At 44.6% G+C, this 24,058-nt stretch overlaps 1 protein-coding gene across 2 annotated transcripts; it reads right to left on the reverse strand.

The window, feature by feature from the left end:
• Positions 1 to 15,888: 15,888 nt before the first annotated feature.
• Positions 15,889 to 21,814, reverse strand: LOC125308853. 2 transcript variants are annotated; one of them, XM_048265473.1, is made up of 8 exons: positions 21,797 to 21,814; positions 21,282 to 21,593; positions 20,927 to 21,190; positions 20,440 to 20,698; positions 18,974 to 19,273; positions 17,832 to 18,155; positions 17,212 to 17,355; positions 15,889 to 16,310 (listed from the first exon to the last, which is right to left on the reverse strand). In XM_048265473.1, exons 5-8 carry the CDS (start codon positions 19,203 to 19,205, stop codon positions 16,093 to 16,095), a joined length of 918 nt encoding a protein of 305 aa, XP_048121430.1. In that variant the 5' UTR covers positions 19,206 to 19,273; positions 20,440 to 20,698; positions 20,927 to 21,190; positions 21,282 to 21,593; positions 21,797 to 21,814; the 3' UTR covers positions 15,889 to 16,092. The 2 variants fall into 2 exon arrangements, with proteins under 2 accessions (XP_048121430.1, XP_048121429.1); XM_048265472.1 differs by having other exon boundaries at positions 20,436 to 20,698.
• Between the last annotated feature and the right edge of the window lie 2,244 nt (positions 21,815 to 24,058).

Below are 24,058 nucleotides of genomic sequence, written 5' to 3' on the forward strand. Positions count from 1 at the left end.
GGATAATTCTGTTCGCTTCTGGATAGCCCTCTGCTGGCATATGCTACTGCTCGCAGCTTTCCATCCTGCTCTTGGTAGAGTGCAGCGCCAAGCCCATCGCGACTGGCATCGATGTGCAGGACATAAGGAAGATGAGGATTGGCAAAGGCCAGGACAGGGGCTGAGGTCAGTTTGTCTATGAGCACTCTGAAAGCGACATCACACTCTTCAGACCATTCATCTCCAAAGGGTATGGTGGGACTGATGGGGGTCTTGATCTTATCTCTCTTGTAGATTTTCCCTCTCTCAATACAACTCTGCTGTACGAACTGGAGCAGGCATGCTGTCGGTGAAGACAGGGCCATTGTAAAGGGGAGGTAAATCACGAGGAGGGGAATCTGTGTTTATCCGTGGCCGAATGGTGCGGGACTTACTGTAGTATGCAAACACTGCTCACCACTGGCAGAGTTTATGATCGCAAAGTGCCGACCTTTTTACCTGCCAAGGGAAATTACTCGCGGTCTGCTGATGCGCAGTATACATCCCGCTACCAACAACAACAGCGATAAAGGCGGCTCTTAGTGAACTGTACCAGGCTGTCAGTGAACAACAGGCCAGTTTACCCAGGCAGTTTCACCATCTTCACTGGAGATTTTAACCATGCTGATCTAAAAACTGTACTTCCAAAGCTACACCCAGCATGTTGATTTTCCAACAAGAGGAGATAACATCCTGGACCTGGCCTACACTACACACAAAAAGGATGCATACAAAGCCACCCCCCTCCCCATTGGACTTTCAGACCATATATCGCTGTTATGCTAATGCCAGCATACAGACAAAGGAGTAAGCTTGAACAAACCCGGTTCGTAAGCAGGTAAAAGTGTGGCCTGAGGGGGCCTCGATGCTCTTCAAGACTTCTTTGACACAACAGACTGGGAAATGTTCAACAGGCAGCCACTTTAACAACCCGGACAGACATAGAGGGAGTATGCAGACACTGTAACCCATCACCAAGTGCATCGATGATGTTACCCACACAAAACATCATCCTTTCGGGCTAACTGGGAAGCCATGGCTGACAGGGGATGTCCTCAGGCTGCTGAGGCCAGGGACAAAAACCTACAGAGCTGGGGATGAAGCTGGCATGAAAACAGCGAGAATAACCTGTCCCATGGCATCAAGGGAAGCAAAAAAGGAATACACTCACAAGATAACCACCCACTTCAAAGACAGCAGGAACTCCCAAGCCTATGGCGGAGCGTTCCAGGCCCTCACGGTTCTACAGGCCAGCAGAGAGCTGTGAGCAACATCCCTCTGCTCAGCAGCACAGACGGCTGGCACGCTGCGGCACGGAAGCGCAAAGCAGCTTTACCCGCAGCCCATCCCCTCGCGGGCGGCCTGGCATATGCCCAGGCGGTAGAGGACGCGCGCTTGCTGTCAGCACCCGTGGGCGGCGATCAGATGGCAGCCAGATCTTCACCGTCTGGCAAATCTATCATGTTATAAAACCATCGCTAACCATCCATCATGCGGGGCGATAATGGAGACTAATGGGTCTACAGAGGATGAAGCAGGTTGGTAGGGATGGGACATCATTCCAACACTATAATACCACAACAACTCATGCAAACTTGACAAACTAGGACTCGAGTACCTACCTCTGCAACTGCTGGCTACTGGACTTCCCTCTGTCCAGAGGCCCCAAGTAGTGCGATGTTGGCAACAATACCTCAAGCAGCATCACACTGAGCACAGGGGCCCCAAGGCTCGTGCTCAGTCCGCTGCTCTTCACCCTGCTGGCGCTGACTGCACTGCAACCTACAGCAACAATCACATAGTGAGAAATTTGCTGGCGGCCACAACTCTGGTGGGTCTCATCACCAAAGGCGGCGGACTCAATACGGGTTGGGGAGGTCGACCATCTGACCCGTGGTGCAGGGACAACAACCTCCTGCTGAGCGTCAGCAAGACCAAAGAGATTGTTGACTTCGGGGAGGTCACACCCAACACCTGCCACTGACCGCCGGCGGTGCTGTGGTGGAGAAGGCGAGCAGCACCCAAATTCCTGGGGTGCACATCGGTAAAGACCTCTCCTGGACCACCAACACTGCATCACTGGCGAGAAGAGCTCAAGCATGCAACTTCCTCGCGAAAACTCAGAGCAAGTGCTCCACCAGCCATCATGACCACATTCTACCCGGGGCACCATTGAGCATCCTCCCAGCTGTATGCGCTGTGTGTGCAGGCGGGCTGCACTGAATACAACAGGAAAGCCCTGCAGCGCATAGTGAACACAGCTGGAAGGATCGATGCGTAATTCCTTGGGCTGGAACATGTGATCCGGCTTTGTTTGAAGAGCATTCAATGGCTTCGCTATTTTAGAATAGCCTTCCACAAAACGTCTGTAATATCCGGCAAATCCTAAAAAACACTTGAGCTCTTTCCTGTTGGTGGGACAGGGCCAATCTTTTAAAGCAGCAACTTTACTTGGATCTGTGTGGACTCCGTCAGCATCAACAATGTGGCCAAGGTACTTAACAGAAGTCTTGAAAAAGTGACATTTCTCAGGAGACAGCTTCAGACCATAGTCTTTGAGCCTGTTCAATACTTTCATGAGCCTGGCCTCGTGCTCTTCTAGTGTCTCTGAAAATACAATTAGGTCATCTAGAAAGACCAAAACTTCATTGAGATGTAAGTCACCGACACACTTCTCCATCAGCCTCTGGAAAGTGCTTGGTGCATTTGTAACACCTTGAGGCATGCGATTAAACTCCCAGAAGCCTAGAGGGCAGACAAAAGCGGTCTTATGCTTATCTTCCTCTGCAACCTCTACTTGGTAGTAACCCGACTTCAGGTCCATGACAGAAAACCATTTGGCTCCACTGAGAGCAGAGAAAGTGTCTTCGATGTTGGGAAGAGCATAGGCATCTTTAACTGTTCGAATGTTCAGTTTTCTGTAATCTACACAGAGTCTGATGTTGCCGTTTTTCTTCTTCACAACGACAATGGGTGAAGCAAAGGGACTCTCTGACTCTCTGATAATTCCAGCATCTAGCAGCTCTCTGAGATGTTGTTTCACAGCTTCTCTGTCAGAGGGATGAATGGGCCTGGGCCTCTCTCTAAAAGGAATGTCGTCCTGAAGTCGGATGTGATGCTTCACAGCAGTCGTGTGACCATGGGACAGGTCATCAACAGCAAACACCTCTGGCATGTTGTAAAGTTTATCTGCAATCCGTCTTTTCCACTCTTCTGGAATGGGGGAATCATCCAGGTCGAATTTGAGTGTGTTACTCTGAGATTGAGGGATATCAAACACAGGCATCTTTTGTGTCTCAGACGGCATCACATACTGTGCTACCATCATCTCTGCTATCACCTGCTTAGGATGCAGCATGATGCTTCTGTCAGTCACGTTCTTTAAGACAATGGGAATTTTGTTCGAAGAGCTGTGTGGAATCTCTAACAGGGCATTTTCGACAAACACTCCACCAGGTAAAGCAATGGTCTCAGGGGACTCAACCACAAAAAGGGAGCGTGGAGAGTTCTTCTTCACTCTGACATCACCATAGACCGACACCTTTTCTCCTGCTGGAATGCTGACAGAATTGCGTCCATGTAGTTTCACATGGTTGACTGAATTCTCTTCCCGATGACTTTGGGCAACATGTTGAAATAGCAAAACACAGTCACTGTTGAGGTCAGGTCTTTGTAAGAACTCCAGTCCATGCTTTTCTACACCGTCTTCATATAATCTGTCTAAGACATTTGTGCCAATCAACAAGGGTATCTGAGTGTTGAAATGACAGTCGGGCACAATGAGAACCAATGATGAGATCTGTTCAGCTACACCAGTGATGTTACCGGGGAAAGAGATAAGGGCTTGTATATATCCTTGATAAGGAACATGCTGGCCACCTGCACCCTCTATTTGAAACAAGGTTTGAATAGGCTGGATGGGAAGAAATGACAAATTGTTTGAGTAGAAGGTCTCTGAAATAGTTGTGACTTGGGATCCAGTGTCAAGAATGGACTCACATTCTATTCCTTCAATAGAGACTGAAGCAGTGCAGCGTGGACCTACAAGTCCATTGGGAAGGAATTGGCTATTTTGACATCTCTGTCTGAATTGATTTTTCTGTGTGTTTGCTCTGTTCATTATATCAGTAATAGGCTTGGGACACATATACTGGCGCCCAGCTCCTGAACGTCCCGAAACAGGAGCTGTTACAAGTTTAAAGGCATTGAGGTGACATTGGCAGGATGAGTTCTCTGAGCGTCACGCTTTCTTTTCAGCTCTGCATTCTTTTGGTGGACCAGGACTGGGTTGGGGGCATTAGAACAGCGAGCAGCAATATGACCGTCCTCACCACATTTAAAACAGAACCAAGGCCTAGGGAAGCGAGGAGCATCATTCCGAGGCATGGAGGCATTTGTGACCATACAGCTGGTTTCAATTGGATGTCTGCAAGCCTGTGAACTCATTTCACTCTTAGTGGACAGGGTTGCAACCTGTTTTCGTAGTTCAGCTACTTCATCACGAAGTTTCTGTGAATCTTCTTGCTTCTTATCGATCAGGACCTCAAAGCCATCATAACAGGTGGGTAAACCATAAACCGTGTGAGCATGTGCTGTAGCTTTTGAGCTCCCTAAGTGCTTTTTCATTCTGTCTAGCTTGGCTGAACGACGGTCTTCTTCTGTCCTAAGCAGATGCAACAATTCAGGGAACGATGGTGGACTATTCTTTTTCTGCTCTAGCTGGAGTCCTAAAAGCAACGAGTGGTCCCAGCACCCTCTGCAGAACTGTCTGAGCAAGTGTTTGTCTGAGTCTCCAAGGGGTACTCCTCCTCTAGAAATGACTTTTGTGAGGAGTGTCTGAAGTCTGAACAAGTAATCAGATGGCTTCTCACCAGCATTCTGATTTGAACTCAAGAAAGCAGCAAACAACTCTTCTCCATCTTCTACAACACCGAAAGCTGATTCAAGTTGACTGACATAATCACGGGGGGTTGCAGTAGTACCAAGCGGTTTGACCATGTCAGCAGCTGGGCCAACTAGACTCTCTAGGATCTTCCTCACTTTCTGTAAATCAGTGACATAGGTGTCACTAAGAAACAGTTCAACTTGAGTTTTCCAGGCGTCATAATCAACTTCACCATTCGGCTTTGGAAGCCTTCCTGAGAAGGTGCGGATTTTGCTCTGGCTAAAGGACGGTGGTGCAAAATCGTTCCTAATGACATGTTCTACAACAACCCTCTGAATGCTTGGGGGGTTGATGACGTTGTTATCAAGGTTCAGTGGGCTATGTACAGCTGAGTGGGCACTTGGAGGGCAACCCTCAAACATGGATGAGCGTCTGTTCTCTGGGGTGATGCTAGGAGTGTGTTCAACATCTATACAGGACTGAGTATGTGGCAAGGGGCTTTCTCTTAAGGTGGGAACATTGTGAATTTTCTGGGGGGCATTTGACTGAATGCGTCTAAGTTCATTTTCTAAGATACTTGCATAGCCAGATGTGGCACTACCACCAATAGCACTCAATTCTTCTAGATATTGCTGAGCTAAGTCTTTGCCCAAATCTTCTTGACAGATATCTCTTATAGTTCGGACATGCCATAAGGTAGCCGAATCATTGGGACTGGGTATATGACCAAGGGAATCTGGGTTAATCCTGGTTATGGAGTTTTCAGATGCATATTCTATTAATACCCTACCATTAGGTTGGTTAGGCTCATCAGAAATTCTAATGCAGTTTGAAACTTTGCCATTTTGTTCGAAGAACTGGATTATCATTTCATCAGTGCATATTTGATTCACACCAACGACTAATAAACTGCTTTGTCCGTGTACTTTATAATGATTACAAAGATCCATTTTGGTTCAAAGTACTAGTTTTTCTTTTTCTTATTTAAAAAAAAATATATATAAAAAGGTGTGGTCAGTGGGGTAAAGTACGTGGTCGGAAACACTAGAGAACCAAACTCCTGGTGCTGGCTCGCCACTTTTCTGTAACCCGCACGACGAGGGAAGGCCTGTGCTTGTGCGGGAACAGTCTAGTTCTAAACTCTAGGTTCAAAAGGAGACTGGTTTAGGTTATTACTAGACCACAGTTCAATGACTCACCCCAAGACAACACACCACTCTCAAAGATTCTTCTTTAAATACAAAATATATTTATTTTAACATTCAAATATCATTCAATTCACTCTATGCAATCATATATTATTCTATTCTAAGGTATCAGTGGAAATATAAAAAACTATTGTGATATATATATTTACTATTTCATTTGACTGTATTATTGATATTCTATTTAAAATCTATTTATAGTCTATTTAAACCCTATTTGATATACCCTTTATTTATTGATCTATTTTAATCGTTATATGTTATACTATTTTATTTGACTCTATATTCAATTTATTACTATTGCTACTTATTTGATTTATATACTTATGGCGTTAAATCACTTTTTCTTATACAATAAAAATACAATTCTTAACATATAACTATAATATCAGTTTATCAGAAGTGCCGGCACTTAGGTAACTTTTCAATAAATAATTCCCTTGAGATCTCTGAACTTAAAATAACAAAATAAACATAAACCCCAAAATAAAAGAGAGTGCGCTCAAAATAAATAATTAAATAAAAAAATAGTGGTGGATGTAATTCCTTAATGTCACAGTCCGTGGGTGTGGGTGTATTTGCCCAGATCCTATACAGTCACTGGGTGGAAAGTGGATGAAGGTGGGGGTTCAATTTCTGGGAATATTGCAAGGAAGAATGGCGATGAGGATGGTCCAGGGAAGGGTATCACAGCAGGAAATTCGAGGTATCCAAGGCGTAGGTCAAGGAGTGGTTGAAGGCGTAATCAAAAAAACAGTCAGGATTCAAGTGATTAATATGTTTCGATCTGTTACGATGGTCCAACGAGGTCTTTGTTCAGGAAGTGGTTTATCAGGGTTGAAGCTTTTCGGTCAAAAGAAATGTGTTTGATTTCTGTTTGGTCAATATTATTCTTGTTTTGATTAATATTCTTCTTCTTTCTTTCTGTATCGTTAGTTATCCGTTCCGACGTCTGTCTCTAATTTGTAGTAGCAGTTGTTTATTATTATTTGATTGTTTGAACCTGTCTCGTGCGCCCTCTAGGGGTCACCAAAGAATTATTGGTACATCACAATGGGCAAGTTGGCTATCCATGTGGGTTACACCTGCATTACTGCAAAAACACAGTTACACCTCTAATAACTAATATCTACATGAAATAAAACAATAAAACATTGAGACCATTAAACAAAGCACACTGGGTAATAGCAAATTCAACACATGAATTGGTTTCTATGGACTCGTTGCTAAGGAGTTCTAACCAGGAAGCTCAGAGGCTTCCTCAGTCATCACATTGCCCCCACCTATGGAGTCAGCCGTCCCGGGCGACTCCCAAAGTCTACACACAAAGTCCTGCAGGGCTGCTGGAAGCCGCGGGCGCCCAGTTGGCAGCTGTGTGTGTGGCGGAGAGGCAGCAGTTGTCTGAGAAGGCGGAGGAGCAGAGGCCAGAGGGTCTCTTGACGCATTCCTCATTGGACTCGGCGGCTGAGATTGAGTCAGGGGGAATGTAGGGCCGCTGCAGTCTCTGTCCTCACCTGCAGTCACAGCTGGCTCAGCCAAAGGCTGATATGGAGCCAAGCGATCACGGTGGAGGACCACCATGCGACGTCGACGACCATTCATGCTCACCCTGTACACCACATCAGTGGTGTAAGTTTAAGTACCTCGCATGGCCCTGGCCAGTGACTGCAGAGTTTAGGTGACAGTCTCTTCTTCCTAACGGGACAGTGAACCCAGACCTTGTCTCCAACAACAAAGTCTCTCTGGTTGCTGCGGGTGTCATATGCCTGTTTTTGTTTTGCCGCAGCTTCTCCTTGTGCTGTACGAGCAAGCTCATGGACAGTTCTCAGCCTGTCCCGCAACCTGGGTAGATATTCCATGCTGTTGCCTCCCTGGATCTCTGGCTCTGGTGGAGCACCAAACACCAAATCCACAGGTGTCCGTAGCTCCCTGCCAAACATTAGGGCAGCAGGGGTGCAACCTGTTGACTCCTGGACGGCTGTCCTGTACGACCAGAGAACAAGGGGAAGGTGCTGGTCCCAGTCGCGCTGGTGTGTGCTGGTTAGAATTGCAAGCTGGGTGGTGAGGGTGTGATTAAATCGCTCCACGAGTCCATCACTTTGTGGATGCAGAGGGGTGGTGCGGGTCTTTTTCACACCCAACCGGCGACAGACCTCCGCAAACACTTGGGCCTCGAAATTCCGACCTTGATCACTATGCAGTTCTTCTGGGGCACCAAAACGGCAGAACATTTCTTCAACAAGCTTTTCTGCTGTGGTGATGGCACTCTGGTCAGAAACTGCATACGCCTCAGGCCATTTTGTGAAATAGTCCATGGCAACTAGGATGTAAGTGTTCCCACGGTCTGTTGCTGGAAAGGGCCCAAGGAAATCCACACCCACACGTTCCATTGGTGCACCCACTAGGTACTGCTGTATCGGGGCATGTGGTCGCTGTGTCGGGCCTTTGTGGGCAGTACAGGCATCACAGCAGTGTGCATAGAGTTCAACATCCTGTCTACACCCTGCCCAGTAGAACTGCGCTCGTAGCCGCCGGAGAGTCTTTGCCACACCATAGTGTCCTGCCCCCACTGCTCCATGGACCATCCGCAACACCTGAGGGCGGAGTGACCGAGGCACCAGCAGTTGCAGACGTGTGGTCCCCTTGTTTGGTGCCTGCCAGCGCCTGTAGAGCAGTCTGTTATGCATGACAAGAGAGGCCGATTGTGAATAATAGGCCTTCACCTCCTTATCGCGGTGACACGTCTTGCCATGCTGGTCGCTGTCAAGCTGCCATCCAATCAAGCAGCTGGGCCAAGATGGGGTCCTCCTCTTGTTGCTGCTGCAGCTGATGAGGCTCCAATGTTGGCCACACATCTACCTCCCCCTCACCCTGCTGGGCAGCAACATGTGGAGCTGCCTGGTCACACTCTTCCTGGCGGCGACAGTAGCGGCATTCTGTGACCTCACATGGTCGGCGAGAGAGGGCATCAGCATTACCATATTGGCGGCCGGCGCAGTTCTGAATGTCAAAATTGTAATCCTGCAATGCCTCAAGCCATCTTGCCACTTGCCCTTCAGGATCTTTGAAATTAAGGAGCCACGTAAGGGATGCATGGTCTGTGCGGAGGAGAAATTTCTTGCCATAGAGGTAGGGACGGAAGTGACGAAGGGCCTGCACCACTGCCAACAGCTCACGCCGAGTAACACAGTAATTTCTCTCCTGGCGGCTAAGAGAATGACTGAAATATGCCACCCACTCGCTCACCATCGTCTCCTGTCTGTGACAGCACTGCACCAATGCCTACATTACTGGCATCTGTGTCCACAACAAAGGACCGCTTCTCGTCAGGGTACGCCAGCACTGCCGCATTAACAAGCGCCCCTCTCAGCTGAGTGAAGGCCTCAGTGCAGCTGTCTGTCCAGTGGAATGGTTGTCCTTTGTCAGTCAGCTGGTAGAGGGGGCTGGCAATGGTGGCAAAGTCCTTGACAAACCGCCGGTAATAGGAGGCTAGTCCCAGGAAGCTTCGCAAGCTTGCTCCATCTTGGGGGACAGGCCAATCGCGGACAGCTGACACCTTGGCAGGATCAGAGGCCACCCCCCTTTCACTGACAACATGTTCCAGAAATGTGGTCTCTCTCTGGAGCAGGCTACATTTCTTCGGGTTGAGGCGAAGGCCAGCCTGTTGGATAGCAGCAAAAACATCCTGGAGGTTGTCCAGCGTCTGGTCAAAGTCCCCCGCATGGACCAAAAGATCATCCAGGTACACCACACAGCTGTTGCGAGGAATGTCTGCCAGCACTTTCTCCATCAAACGCTCAAAACTCGCTGGAGCATTGCAAAGGCCAAAAGGCATGACCTTGAACTGCCACAACCCATGGCCAATGGTAAATGCAGTCTTGGGCCTTGCATCAGGGGCCAACTCCACCTGCCAGTACCCACAGCGGAGGTCCAGTGAGCTAAACCAAGTAGAGCCGGCAAAGTGATCCAGTGCGTCATCAATGCGTGGCAGCGGGTTTGAGTCTTTCTTAGTGATGGCATTTAGGCATCGATAATCCACGCAAAATCTCCATGAGGAGTCCTTTTTCTTAAAAAGAACAACAGGTGCTGCCCAGGGACTGCTCGAAGGCTCAATAATCCCTACTTCAGCCATCTCTTTGACCTTCTCCTCGGCTGCTTGGTGCTTGGCCATTGCCATTCGATGAGGTCGCAGGCGGATGGGCTGTGCGTCCCCAGTGTCGATGACGTGCTGCACCAGCCCGGTCCGACCACAGTCTTCATCACGTGCTGCAAAGACATCCAAGTACTGATCGAGGAGGTTCTGCAGCTGCTTCCTTTGACTCATATTAAGCCCCTTGCTGCTTCGCTGGCAAAGATCCCTGACGGCCTTGGCTGTTTCAGGTGAGGGTGCTTTGGTTGACAATGGGGTGGCAGTTGCTGGGGTTGGTATGGCTTTATCTTGATGGCCAGTTGTGTTCTCTGACAGGAGAGCTTGACATGCTTTCTTCTTTTCACGCCCCCACTGTAGTGTTATGGTGTCTGTGCTGAGACAAAGCGCTGGACTCAGCACATCCACACATGCTTTCCACTGGGACAGTAAGTCCAACCCTACAATGCACGTGTCCTGGATTTCTGCTAGCCAAAAGTCATGGGCCACCATTGTGGTCCCCAGGGTCACTTGAAGGGCTTTTCTTCCCTTGATAGCAGCCTTTTCTCCTGTCACTGTCCGCATCTGGACAGTGGTAGATGTCCAACCAGGTGGTGATAGACCCAATGTGCCAGGCAGGACCCCAGGCTTAACAAGAGAAATGGTGGATCCTGTATCCACCAAAGCACGGCAGGGACAGCCATCAAGGAACAAGTCCACATACAGTCCTTGTGTTTGACCCTCTCGGCCAACCAGGGAGCATCTACCCTGTAGGGGTGTGGAACACTCGAGTGGCAGTTCCCCTGCTGTGCCACTCAATGCTCGTTTCCCGATGAGTGGGGCTGGCGTTGTCTTGGAGCGGGTGCTAGGCAGACTCGCGCTACATGCCCCATTTCTCCGCATCTAAAACACTCCACACGTCCCGCTGGCTTTTGTGAATTGCTGATGTGTAGACCTGGATGAAGGTGGGTTGACTTGGCATGAACTTTCCTCTTCATTGTGATTGTCCTTGTCGTGTTCCTCCACTTGTCGCACAGGAGGCTGAAGTGTGTGGGGTGACATTGCCACACATTCAGGGAACAGCACAGCTTCAACCCTTTCTGCTTCTGCCAATGCCTCCACCAATGTCCTTGGGGCAGAGAGTCGCACATGTTGGCGCAACTTCTCCGGTGTGAGGGCCTGCAAAAAGGCATGCAGGGCCAACTCTTCTTGGGCTGCAGCCCTGAATTGAGGATAGCCCTTCCTAGCATAGTACTGCACATCTGCTGCCAATGACCCCAGACTCTCACCATTAGCCCTCTGACGACTGGTCAATTGGTCACGCCGCTGCTCCACTGTCTTCCTCTCTCCAAAACGTCGCTCCAATGCAGCGGTGAGGGCCATATAGTCACTCTGTTCAGCTGGGGAGAGATCCAGCAAGACCTGAAGTGCCGGACCCTCAAGTGCCAGAGCAAGGTGGGCGGCTGCATCCTCCGGGCCCCATCCTGCTCGCCATGCAGCCAAACGAACCTGGGCAAATTAGGCCTCCGGCGATGATGACCCATTGTAGCGTGGAAGCTTCACCCCCTTAGCCATGGCAGGCTGACTGTGTTCGCTGGCAGAGTTGGAGTTGGCCATGTTCTGAGCAGGAAGTGGAGTGTGGCCCATATTAGCTTGTGTAGCATGCTGGGCATCTCTCACCACGTTGCCGGCGCCACTGCGCTGAGCTCCCCATGAACGTCCTCCACTGCAACCTGCAACTGTCCGTGCGCCAGGACTTCTCCCATCTTCAGCAAACATGCCCTCTCCGCTGAAGGCATCCATCTTCGCATTAAGAAATGCTGCAAAGGGTGATGAATCTTCTCCAAATGCTTGATAGCTGCTAGCTGCTCGCACCGGATTCCTTCGGCCTATTTGCGGGGCAGCAGGCATAGGCAATCCTGTTCCTCCATCCTTTCTTCCAGTGTCTTCAGAGGCAGTCACCACCCCACCTAGAGTTTGCTAGGCTCTTGCCCCTACAGGGGCGGTTGTGGGTGGATTGATCTGCTCTCGCTTTCTTCGGCAAAGGTCTTCCACAATGATGGTTAAGTCGCGAAGGATTCTGTCAATCTCCATTTTCTTTGACTTCTTGGGCTGCACTTCTGACACCAATGTGATGATTTTCACTTTTAATGAAGCTTCACAAAACAAGCCAGTTATTTGCTTTTAACAACTACAACCTAAATGACTTACATTCTGGCTTGTCATCCTACACAACACACTCCACCAAAAGGGTGGCCATTTCAGCACAGCTATAGAACAACATTGTGGAAACACACAAGCATCAACATGAATACACAATTCCTGCATTACTGCAAAAACAGTTACACCTCTAATAACTAATATCTACAAGAAATAAAACAATAAAACATTGAGACCATTAAACAAAGCACACTGGGTAATAGCAAATTCAACACATGAATTGGTTTCTATGGACTCGTTGCTAAGGAGTTCTAACCAGGAAGCCCAGAGGCTTCCTCAGTCATCACAGTATTTTACTAGGCTATATGCTTTTTGAAGACATGTTTTGTGTGTTACACACTGTTATCAGCATTAAACAGTGCAATACTTTATGTGATTGGAAGGGAAAATTGAATAATATAAGATAATGTCCAAACTCTCATGACGTACGGCTTCAACACATTTCCTGCGTTGCATCTTTGGAACAGCTCAATTGCATATTGGTTTTCATGTTAACAGGTTACAGCAACCACACTCTGCCATATCCGCATCTCGGGCACGGCTCTAACAGTGCTGCAACCGCGACCCAGCTAGAGAAAAGAAGGGACGTAGCCTGACGTAGGCATGCTCTGTTCTAGTCAGAATGTGATACTGCACGATTGGGACGTGATTATGGGGCGTATTGTACCTATATGGGGGGGGTGGGATGCCTCTGCACACAATTGGATAGGCCTAACCAATCAGAGCAATGGAATTGCCTACACAGAATCCTTCTATTCGACAAATGCCTTAATCTCTGTTTTCTGTTCGCTTTTTGAAGATATTGCACAATTGTCTTGAAGTTATCTAGTACAATTGACGCAATAGCAACATCTAACCGTCTAGATTTTCCTGCGACAGGGGTTTTGTCAATCAACCAAAATCAACCAAAGTGCACTCAGGTGACTAGGCACCTTTGTTCACATATTCATAGGCTATCAGCAGGGCTTTAAGCTCAAGGTCCTGCTGTTTGTGGGTTCGAGTCTGGGCGAGTGCAGGGTACACAATTCAACACAAGTCATATTGGTGCCCTTGGACAACATTAACATTAGCTTTTTACACACTGTTAACAGCATTAAACAGTGTGATACTTGTGACTTATGTGTTCATTTTGATGTCTGCAACTCTTGCATGTTAAACCATATTTAGTTCAACCAAGTTTGATCATGGCGCACTGTAAATAATAGCTACTTTGCTGTTTGCTGCAAGCACAACAGAAATCTTTGGGCCATTTGTTCAACTCAGCGGAGCCTAGCGGTGAATGCAGGTCATTGCGCTTCCTTTCTCTACGCTCCTTATGTGCGACTTCAGAGAATGTGTTGTTTTTTTATCACTACTTGATTGTTGGTGTATTTGTGAAACATAAACGTGACTACTGAGTAACTTAACAACAGCACTATAACTTTCTCCTTCGACTGTCATTCCATACATTTTCTGATCATACTGAGAGTAGCCACAACGATAGTGTAAGGCCAGTCTCTTTGCATATCCAAGAATTCCTTAGAGGCCCTTCGAAACGTTAATCTAGTTCTTAAAGTTATTTTTCTTTGTATACTTCTGTTCCGGGTAACTGGTGTGCAGATGGCAAATCACGTGGTGTATGACGATAGAAATATTGTCCTTGGTTCTTAATTAACTCATTGTATTAACAGTCATGTGTGTGTGCAGAGAGATGTAATGATACAATGGTACAATGATACAATGATATTATGATACGATGCAAGGTATAAATGTGTGTGTGAGAAACAACTCATTGTGTCTTTGGTGCACAGACTTTGTCTCTGTATCCTGATTGCCTGATGAGACCTCTCTTCAGAGATTAATAAACTACTAACAACTCGAGAAAGATAAAACTTTATCTCTGACTCTCAGTATTCATAGAGCTAGACTTAGCTTTAAGCTAAATTTCTTCCACAGGTGCGTCTTGTGCTATCTCGATCTCACAATAGTGCAGCTAATGCCATTGTTTATCTAGGATGAACATTCGTCCGAATTTCAAGCCCTCTGTCCGGACCTAGATAGAGTGTCCTCCTTTTTGGGCATTTGTCTGCCTTTTTGACAAGTGCAAACAATGCTTATAAATAGCAATGATACAAGTACTCCACAGCAAACAATGCTTACTCAACAGCAAACAATGCTTATAAGTATCTATGATACAAGTACTTCACAGCAAACAATGCTATAAAAATGAGGCTGATAAATAGAGAAAAAACAACACAATCTCTGAACAGCAGAGTAGCCAATATTAAACCCCCCCCACACACACAGCAAAATCTGGGGGATGTCCTCATTTTGACCAATCTGTCCTCATTTTAGACACCACTAGAGTCTGGTTGGTGGTCACCCTATTTCTGCTAGTTTATAGTACACATGTAGCCTCCACTTCCCTTTTAAACACAAAGTCTGACTATCGACTGGTTTATGTCTTTATGGGGTGATAAATACATGCCCCCCATAAAAGTACATTACGTTTTTCCCTCAGGGAAAAAATACATAAATTAGCACTTTATTTAGATGATATAATAGTTTATTTAGCTTCACCAGAGGAATCGATACATAAACTAATGAAAATGGAAGAATACAGTAAAGTTTCAGGATACAAATTAAATGAAAACTAGATGTACCGCAGAACGGTACAAAATATGACCGCCGCCCAGTCCAGCACATTTTTTCCACAAAAAGAAATCACGCTGAAAGGCCTATATGATTCTAACTGTCTCACTAAATTGCATTATCCACACTCAATTCTCACTGGTATCTGCTAGACAACAAGTACCAAAACATGATTAGTTCATAGATTTCACATGTAAAATTCATTTTATACAACCCCACCTCCATCTTGCCTGTTTATGATTCTGAGAAATTCTTGATTGTTTGTGTTATGTGTGTGTGTGTGTGTGTGTGTGTGTGTGTGTGTGTGTGTGTGTGTGTGTGTGTGTGTGTGTGTGTGTGTGTGTGTGTGTGTGTGTGCGTGCTTGAAAAAAGAAAAAAAAAAAATCTGACTAAACCTATATGACCGCCGCTTCGCTGCGCGGCGGTCATAATAAATTCTTAATTGCAAAACAAATATTCAAACTTTGATATAAAAGATTGATATAACCACTGGTTGTAACCGGAGGGTTGCCGGTTTGATCCCTGACCAGTAGGAGCGGCTGAAGTTCCCTTGAGCAAGGCACCTAACCTTTCACTGCTTCCCGAGCGCCGCTGTAGCAAGGCAGCTCACTGCTCCGGGTTAGTGTGTGCTTCACCTCACTGTGTGTTCACTGTATGCTCTGTGTATTCACTAATTCACGGATGGGATAAATGCAGAGACCAAATTCCTTGTATATATGCAAGTATACTTGGCCGAGAAACCTGATTTACATTTTACATAATGAAATACTTGATTCATGCAGCGGCTTACAGTGCTGGTTTAATCAATAAGGTGGGTAACACACTGAATGGGGAACAGGTGGTGATCGAACTTGGCAGGATGGAGGAAAAAGCTCATAGTGGACAAAAACAAAAGCAGACAGAGAAAGTCAAAACACAGAGAGCCAGCAGAGGGCTACAAATGAACAGAGTCTCAGGACAGGGATACTGACAGAACAGCTTTCAAATCCACATGTACCAGACCGGTCTCAATTATAGTTTTGGTAGATGTCATCCTCTTCATAGTCATGGTCTATGGCAGTTGGGCCAAGCAGCTCTTCTACATTCACATAGTCATCTTCCAGATCTCCATCATCCTCTTTATAATGGTCCCTCTGGTCAGCAGGCATGACTGCATTCATATAGATGTTCTCATCTTCATCCCAAGGTGACCCAACTTGTCCATGACCATATGTGATCGCAGAACCTGTTCAAATGGAGTGAATGAACACATTCTTCATGTAACAAGTGGAGAAACGTGTTAAGGGTATTTGCCATTTCAGGCGTTACAGTACATTATAATGGTTTAATATTTCAAATAGGGTTGTCAAAATAACTGATTCATTTTGATTAATTAATTTGAGAAAAAATAACTGATTAAAAGAAATAGCGCAGATTAATCGATTCCGTATGACCTTTGACCCCGAGCCGTTCTAGTCATTAACCATTAGACTGTAAAATGAAGGAAAGAGAAGAAAATGTGCTGCCTATATCATTGATTGGAACATTTACTTTTAAAAAAAACGGCCTGATGATGTTGATAAAAATAAAGTGTTGATTAAAATAAAGTCCTCTGCAATGTCTGCAGCAAGGAATTTGCATATCACCAGAGTTCGTCAACTCTAGAGTCGCACATCAATGCAAAGAAATAGTGTTGACATTGAGGGGAGTGTTAATTTATTTTCATTATGACCCCTGGGTTATATCTGTGGCCTAAAATGCCTTGTATGTGAAAAAAAAAATCTTCCTGAAGCACTTTTGAATTTATTTCCTCAGCAAATTAAGTAATATCATAGATTATTATGGCCATTATTTGAACAGTGAAAATAAAGTTTTTGAACTTTAATGTCACTAATGCTGATTATTCAATGATTCATTTGATTTTAAATATTTAATACACTTTCACAGCAAAAATTATTTGTGTGATTAATTTAGATTAATTAATCACAGAGTATGTAATTAGATCAGATTAAATCAGTTTTAATCGATCAGATTAAATGTTTTAATCGATTGACAGCCCTAATTTGAAAGCATTAGGTCAATACATTAGACAAAGGTGTAAGATAAGTAATACATTTATTTAATTAATGAGATGATTTCTGACTCACTGTTTGCCACAGTGTTCATCTGGATGGTGTGTGTATTTGTGTCACTCAAACACTTTTTCTTCACCAGGTACAGGACGGCAGGGATCAGCAAAAGTAGGAACAACCCTGAAATCACTCCAGATGCAATGATGGGAGCCAGAGACGCTGGAAATGAACATGAAATTACCAGAGTAAACAACAAACAAACAAATACACGGGTTTCCCATTTACCAACAATACTAGATGCGCGCCTCAGCCGTGGGGCAGAAGACGCTAATAGTCGGCTACTGTAAGCTACAATTGGAATTTTTTTTTTAATACCCCTGTTGTCTCAATGATAATAACATCTCATTTCAGACTATATTTCAGAGTTTGCCGTTCATTTGCATTATTAATATAACATCGTACTTTGTCATTTTTGGTGAAGACATGCATTCCGTTAGGGATATTGAACATATTTAACATTCTCTAACCATCGTGATTTTGAATTGGTGCAGTTTTCAGCACAAAAACTCATTTTATTCTTTTCATCGAGAGCACTGCTCTATGCTGTTCTATGGTGCTTTCTGCCTCTTGCGCACACATGTTTTAGTGACTTTGCATAGAAATCCATGTATAATACTCAAGTGCTGGATGTTTACCTCTTACGATGACTGTCAGTGGTGCTGTCTGTGTTGACTTGAAGGTGTGGCTGGACACAGTGACCTCATAGACACAGCTGTAGTTGCCCTGGTGGGAGTAGTCTGCCTCAGGAATGTAGAAGGAGGCTGAGTGGTTGAAGGCGAGCTGAGTCCTGGTCCTGTTAGACCCATCAAAGAAGAGGTGGAAGGAGCCTCCTTGGTGCTGTGGCTCAGTAGAGCAGATGAGGGAGAGGCTGTGGCCCCTGGTCACCTCTGGCCCCTGAGGCCCCCAGAACAGCCCTCCATCTGGGGCACTGAGAGAGATGTTGGGCTGCACAAGCACCACTGGGGAAGGGGCCAGTTTATCAGTGGAGGATTAATATGAGATGACACGTGACTAAGAGCTAGAATGGCTCTTTATGTAAGTCAACGATGCCTCCACAACTTCCTTAATAACCACAAATGTATTGTAATTATTGAATAGTAGACTGTGTTATACATTGCGGATCTGGGTTTGCAATTAAAAAGTGAAACATTTCACATATTATAAGATGGAAGTTTTCATATAAAACAATATCCTAACTGCTAATATCCTAACTCCTTATGTCTAAATTCATTAACATTTACAACATTACTTTAGCCTAGCAATCTAGACAAATTAATTTGCTCAGCCTGTACGTCTAGTATCGAACCATAGGAATTTCTATTGGCTTAACACCGTGGATGTTCTCCAATCACAGCCTATTTCGTTAGAGAGTCTTAAGGCGGCTTAACAGGATAACTACATCCCGCGACGGTGAACAACAAGGAAGGTGGCTATGGCTTAACTAAGAGCAGTTGTTTGAATCGGCGCTACGCCAACTTTGGAGGAGTTGGACTTGTGCTTTTCTTTGAAAGTAGAGCAACACAATGCACTTAAGTCATTCCTTTCAAGAAGGATGTATTTGCCGCTTTTGCCGAATCGGATAATGGATATGGTCGTAGCACTGGCCTATTGCATGCCTAGGCAGTTTGAAAGACAATTCTCTGCCCGCCCCTTGGATTAAGCAGGTGAATGATTCGATTCCAGACTATACATTTCAATGATATAGGATGGCCCGCCAGGCTAACATTACTTAATAAAACAGAGAAATATGTCCATATATGACAAATGATCATATTACCTATTACAGAGAGGCTGACAGTAGCACTTTGAGGGGATGTGAATTCACGACTGGAAACCCTTGTTTGATACTGGCAGTAGTAGTCTCCTTCATGGATAAAGTCCACTTGAGGAATGGTGAGGTTCCAGTGAGGAGAGGTTCCAGTGGAGATCTTTGTCTCTCTAAATGGCCCACAGAGCTGCTGTAGGGTGAATGTGCCACCCAGGTGCTGTGTGGAGATGCAGCACCTCATTTTGGCAGACTGACCCCAAGAAACCTTTTTGCTGGTTTTCAGTGTAAGACTTGGCTGGCCTAGTACAACTGGAAAAGAAATTAGGGTGAGATGCAAGAAACAAATAAACTAGAGGGGAACTTGGAGAGCGCAGACCAACAGCAAATGCCTTTTCTTATAATGTTACTGAAAGGAAAGTGAATGCTGCTACTACTACTAGATAGATAGATAGATAGATAGATAGATAGATAGATAGATAGATAGATACTTTGATCCCCAAGAGGAAATTCAAGTAAAAAAGGAAGTCAGGGCTGTCCAATTTATCAAACCATATTATGTTTCAATTACATAAAACAGTCTAGTTTTGAATGAAACACAACCTTATTGTGTTCAAATAGTCATTACAATTGAGTAATCCATTTTTTCTAATTGAATCACGTTAGGTAAGCGTATACTGTGGTATTCTCTCAAACACAATGGTATTACGTTGAACTGCCACAGCAATGAATTTATCCAACAGAATAATATACAGTGAGATCAATGTGAAGCACCTAAGTACTGAACCAGTAAGGCAAATAAACATATGGGATGCCTTGGTGTCACCATGTTATTGTGCTCACATGAGCCTTTGCAAGAACACTGAGCAAAAGTTTTCTTAAAGAGGATTATGAGACCAGTAGAATTTGGAGCGGAGTTGTATCTTATGGTATGCTTTGAGATGAACCATGCTTTGTTCCCACCATGAGTGTTTGAGCATGCACAAAGTACCTGTATAAGTTGTTTCATGGCACATGTTTCCAACCTTAATGAATACTGTGGCAAAGGTATTCAGCATGTTTCATTGTAAGATTTCATCTTCAAGTCTTAAATATCAGTTACCTTCCTTTAACATTGACGTTACAATACTAAGTACATCTGCATACCTCTCTGTAGATGCCACCTGTATAACACAATCACGTTGAAATTACATGAAAATTTCATGTAGACTTAAGCCTAACCAATTTAATTGGAATTACTTGATCAAATTGAGTTATCACAACATGAATCAATTTTGTAAACCGACATTTCATTCATTTGCAACCGATGTACACAATAAAAACTACTAAATTCATTCAAAGTTAGGCAGCTGGAAGATGAACTGTTTTAAATAAATCAATATCCTAACCACTAAGGTCCTATCCTTATTTCCAAACCCTCCAAAACACTTAACAAAAAAGTTAAATATGTGCATATGACATATGATTACATTACCTACTACAGAAAGGTTGACAGTAGCACTTTGGGGGGATGTGAATTCACGTCTAGAAACCCTTGTTTGATACCGGCAGTAGTAGGCTCCTTCATGGATAAAGTCCACTTGAGGAATGGTGAAGAGGGCAGAGGCCCAGAGAGCTGCTGTAGGGTGAATGTACCACCCAGGTGCTGTGTAGAGATGGAGCACCTCATCTGGGCAGACCGACCCCAAGAAACCTCTTTGCTGGTTTCAAGTGAAAGACTTGGCTTCTGTAGTACAACTGGAAAAGAAGTGCAGAGTAGTGTGTAACAAGAAACAATACAGAGAAAACATGATAAAACACATTATGTCATGGCAAGGTTTTAATTGTGTTACATAAAGAGGGGACACAAGGGTCTTTTTGATAACTACGCTTAACTTGTTTTCAGCTTGATATGATTAGTCCACTTAGCCTACCTAATAATTTCTAGGGTAATTGTGTGCCTGGTTAGCTGACAACTTTACTCACCTACAGTGATGTTAATGGACCTGCTATGAGTAGAGGAGGAGGAGTAGGCACATGTGTAACGGCCCTGGTGAGAGGAGTCCACGTTAGACAGAGTAAATGTAGCGCTGCTCTGGAGGAAACTAAGAGCCTCTGAATTCACATTGACTCCATTTCTGTACAGAAGTAAGTTGCCATTGCACCGGCTTGCACTCCTAGAACATCTGATCTGAACAGTTTCTCCAGCTGAGACTGTTGAGTATGAGGAGATGAGAGAGATGGAGGGACCTGGAAATGAAAAAGAGTCACATTCACAAAGATTCACTTTGCTTGATTTTTCAGCATGTTTACTTCGATGCCATTATACAAATTTACTCACCTTCCATGGAACACACCACCCCTGCATCCTCATTATGGGCACAGTCAGGGTTGCTATTGTAGGAGCACTGGGTCAGAGACTGTTCAGTACCAGAGCATCTGACGTAACCCATCCAAATATTCCCAGTCCCTGCCCCATAGTAGGCTGACCCAGGGGCACAAACAGCAGTGCCACACCCCAGCTGTCTGCACACCACCTCAGTATCACTCATGTCCCAGCCATTATCACACACAATTACCCACTGGTAGGGGCGATACACCTCCACTCAACCTGAGCACCCACTGGTCCCATTCACCAGCCTGATCTGGGCAGCTACAAAGAAATACAATAGACAAACACTCATAGCCAATACATGACTATCAAATGCCATTATGCCATCATAGTGGATGATATCTTGATGGAAATCTACTGTGTAAGAGGTTTAGATGTGAGATGTTCACCATTCTGTTTCAATACAGTAGAGGCCTATGTAATGCTGAGATGGATTGAGAAGAACTTGGAAATACTTCACTTACCAGATGCTGAGGGGACACTGACACATAGAACTACTGAAGAGACTAAACAAACCAAGAGGTATTATGTAAATGTACATGTCATGGAGGTAAAATCAAATGTAATATTGTTGAACATACATTGTACAGTTCATATACAGTACATTCTTGTTGTCCTATGGCCATACAACATGATCTGATAAATGACTGGTGTCTTATGCAAAAGTCGCTTGTGCAGTGCAGTCTGATTTGTGTTGTTACACAGCCAACCCACAGATCCAGCTTCCTATTTCAGCTTTTCAGTTTTTCAACAATGCTTACAATTTTACTTTTGTAAATCAAAATACTTTTGTAAAATTGTGTAGATGTGTGTGTTGATTGGGGTAGGAGAGAGAGAGAGAGAGAGAGAGAGAGAGAGAGTGAGAGTGATGTTCCTGGATTACCTTTGCTGACCCCTTATTGAAAGCTGTACAACTACGGGTTTGAACCCATTCTTAGTTTTGCTTTCATTTTTGGATACAGACTATTTTCCTTGTAACTTTAAGAACAACCACATATTTGATTTGACATTTGAGAACACAAACCCACAGCATTTGTATTGAAAGCATGTTAAATGTGCTCTCTAAGAATAGAACACTGACTTCAAGTGCAGTCATAACATTTAAAACAGAGCATAGGGGCGCAGCACCATGGGGGCGCCAAAGCAATGGTAATAAATAAATAAATAAATAAACATTATATTTTTGGTTTTTTTATATCTAGCTGCTGTTGTGCATTTCTAAATACGACACCAATGTTTACTCTGAATGATTCCGACTTCAATGCAATTGGATAACACGACACCAATGTTTACTCTGAATGATTCCGACTTCAATGCAATTGGATAACACGACACCAATGTTTACTCTGAATGATTCCGACTTCAATGCAATTGGATAACACGACACCAATGTTTACTCTGAATGATTCCGACTTCAATGCAATTGGATAACACGACACCAATGTTTACTCTGAATGATTCCGACTTCAATGCAATTGGATAACACGACACCAATGTTTACTCTGAATGATTCCGACTTCAATGCAATTGGATAACACGACACCAATGTTTACTCTGAATGATTCCGACTTCAATGCAATTGGATAACACGACACCAATGTTTACTCTGAATGATTCCGGACTTCAATGCAATTGGATAACACGACACCAATGTTTACTCTGAATGATTCCGGACTTCAATGCAATTGGATAACACGACACCAATGTTTACTCTGAATGATTCCGACTTCAATGCAATTGGATAACACGACACCAATGTTTACTCTGAATGATTCCGGACTTCAATGCAATTGGATAACACGACACCAATGTTTACTCTGAATGATTCCGACTTCAATGCAATTGGATAACACGACACCAATGTTTACTCTGAATGATTCCGACTTCAATGCAATTGGATAACACGACACCAATGTTTACTCTGAATGATTCCGGACTTCAATGCAATTGGATAACACGACACCAATGTTTACTCTGAATGATTCCGACTTCAATGCAATTGGATAACACGACACCAATGTTTACTCTGAATGATTCCGGACTTCAATGCAATTGGATAACACGACACCAATGTTTACTCTGAATGATTCCGGACTTCAATGCAATTGGATAACACGACACCAATGTTTACTCTGAATGATTCCGACTTCAATGCAATTGGATAACACGACACCAATGTTTACTCTGAATGATTCCGACTTCAATGCAATTGGATAACACGACACCAATGTTTACTCTGAATGATTCCGGACTTCAATGCAATTGGATAACACTATATGATCAATGTGACCTCCAACGTTGCAGTGCTGTCATCATCAGTTTAGCTCGACTCTGGCTCGCCTATATCAGATACGCCGATTTGATCGGTTTCACGGGATGCAAGGGGAAAAGTAACGTGCTGTAACGATCCTGTGTTCCCTATCCCTCCTTTGTTTACCTCCTGTGCCATGTGCTCCTTTGTTTGTCTTGCCATGTCTCAGTTCCCTGTGTCTCCGCCCTTCACCTGTTCCTCATTATTAGTCTGCTAGTTTAATTATGATTTCCAGCCCTGTGTTCACCTGTCTCTTGTTTTACCTTGTTTCTTGTCCACCTGTGCCTTGTTAGCTTTGTTAAATCCCTGTGTATATAAACCCCTAGTTTTGTTATGTTCCTTCTGTGTCATTGTTGTAATATTCCTGCGCTGCACTCTGTAACTAAAATCAAGTGAATCTACTCTTTGTGTGTTG

The sequence above is a fragment of the Alosa alosa genome, chromosome 15, assembly GCF_017589495.1.
Source record: "Alosa alosa isolate M-15738 ecotype Scorff River chromosome 15, AALO_Geno_1.1, whole genome shotgun sequence".
Taxonomy (NCBI): domain Eukaryota; kingdom Metazoa; phylum Chordata; class Actinopteri; order Clupeiformes; family Clupeidae; genus Alosa; species Alosa alosa.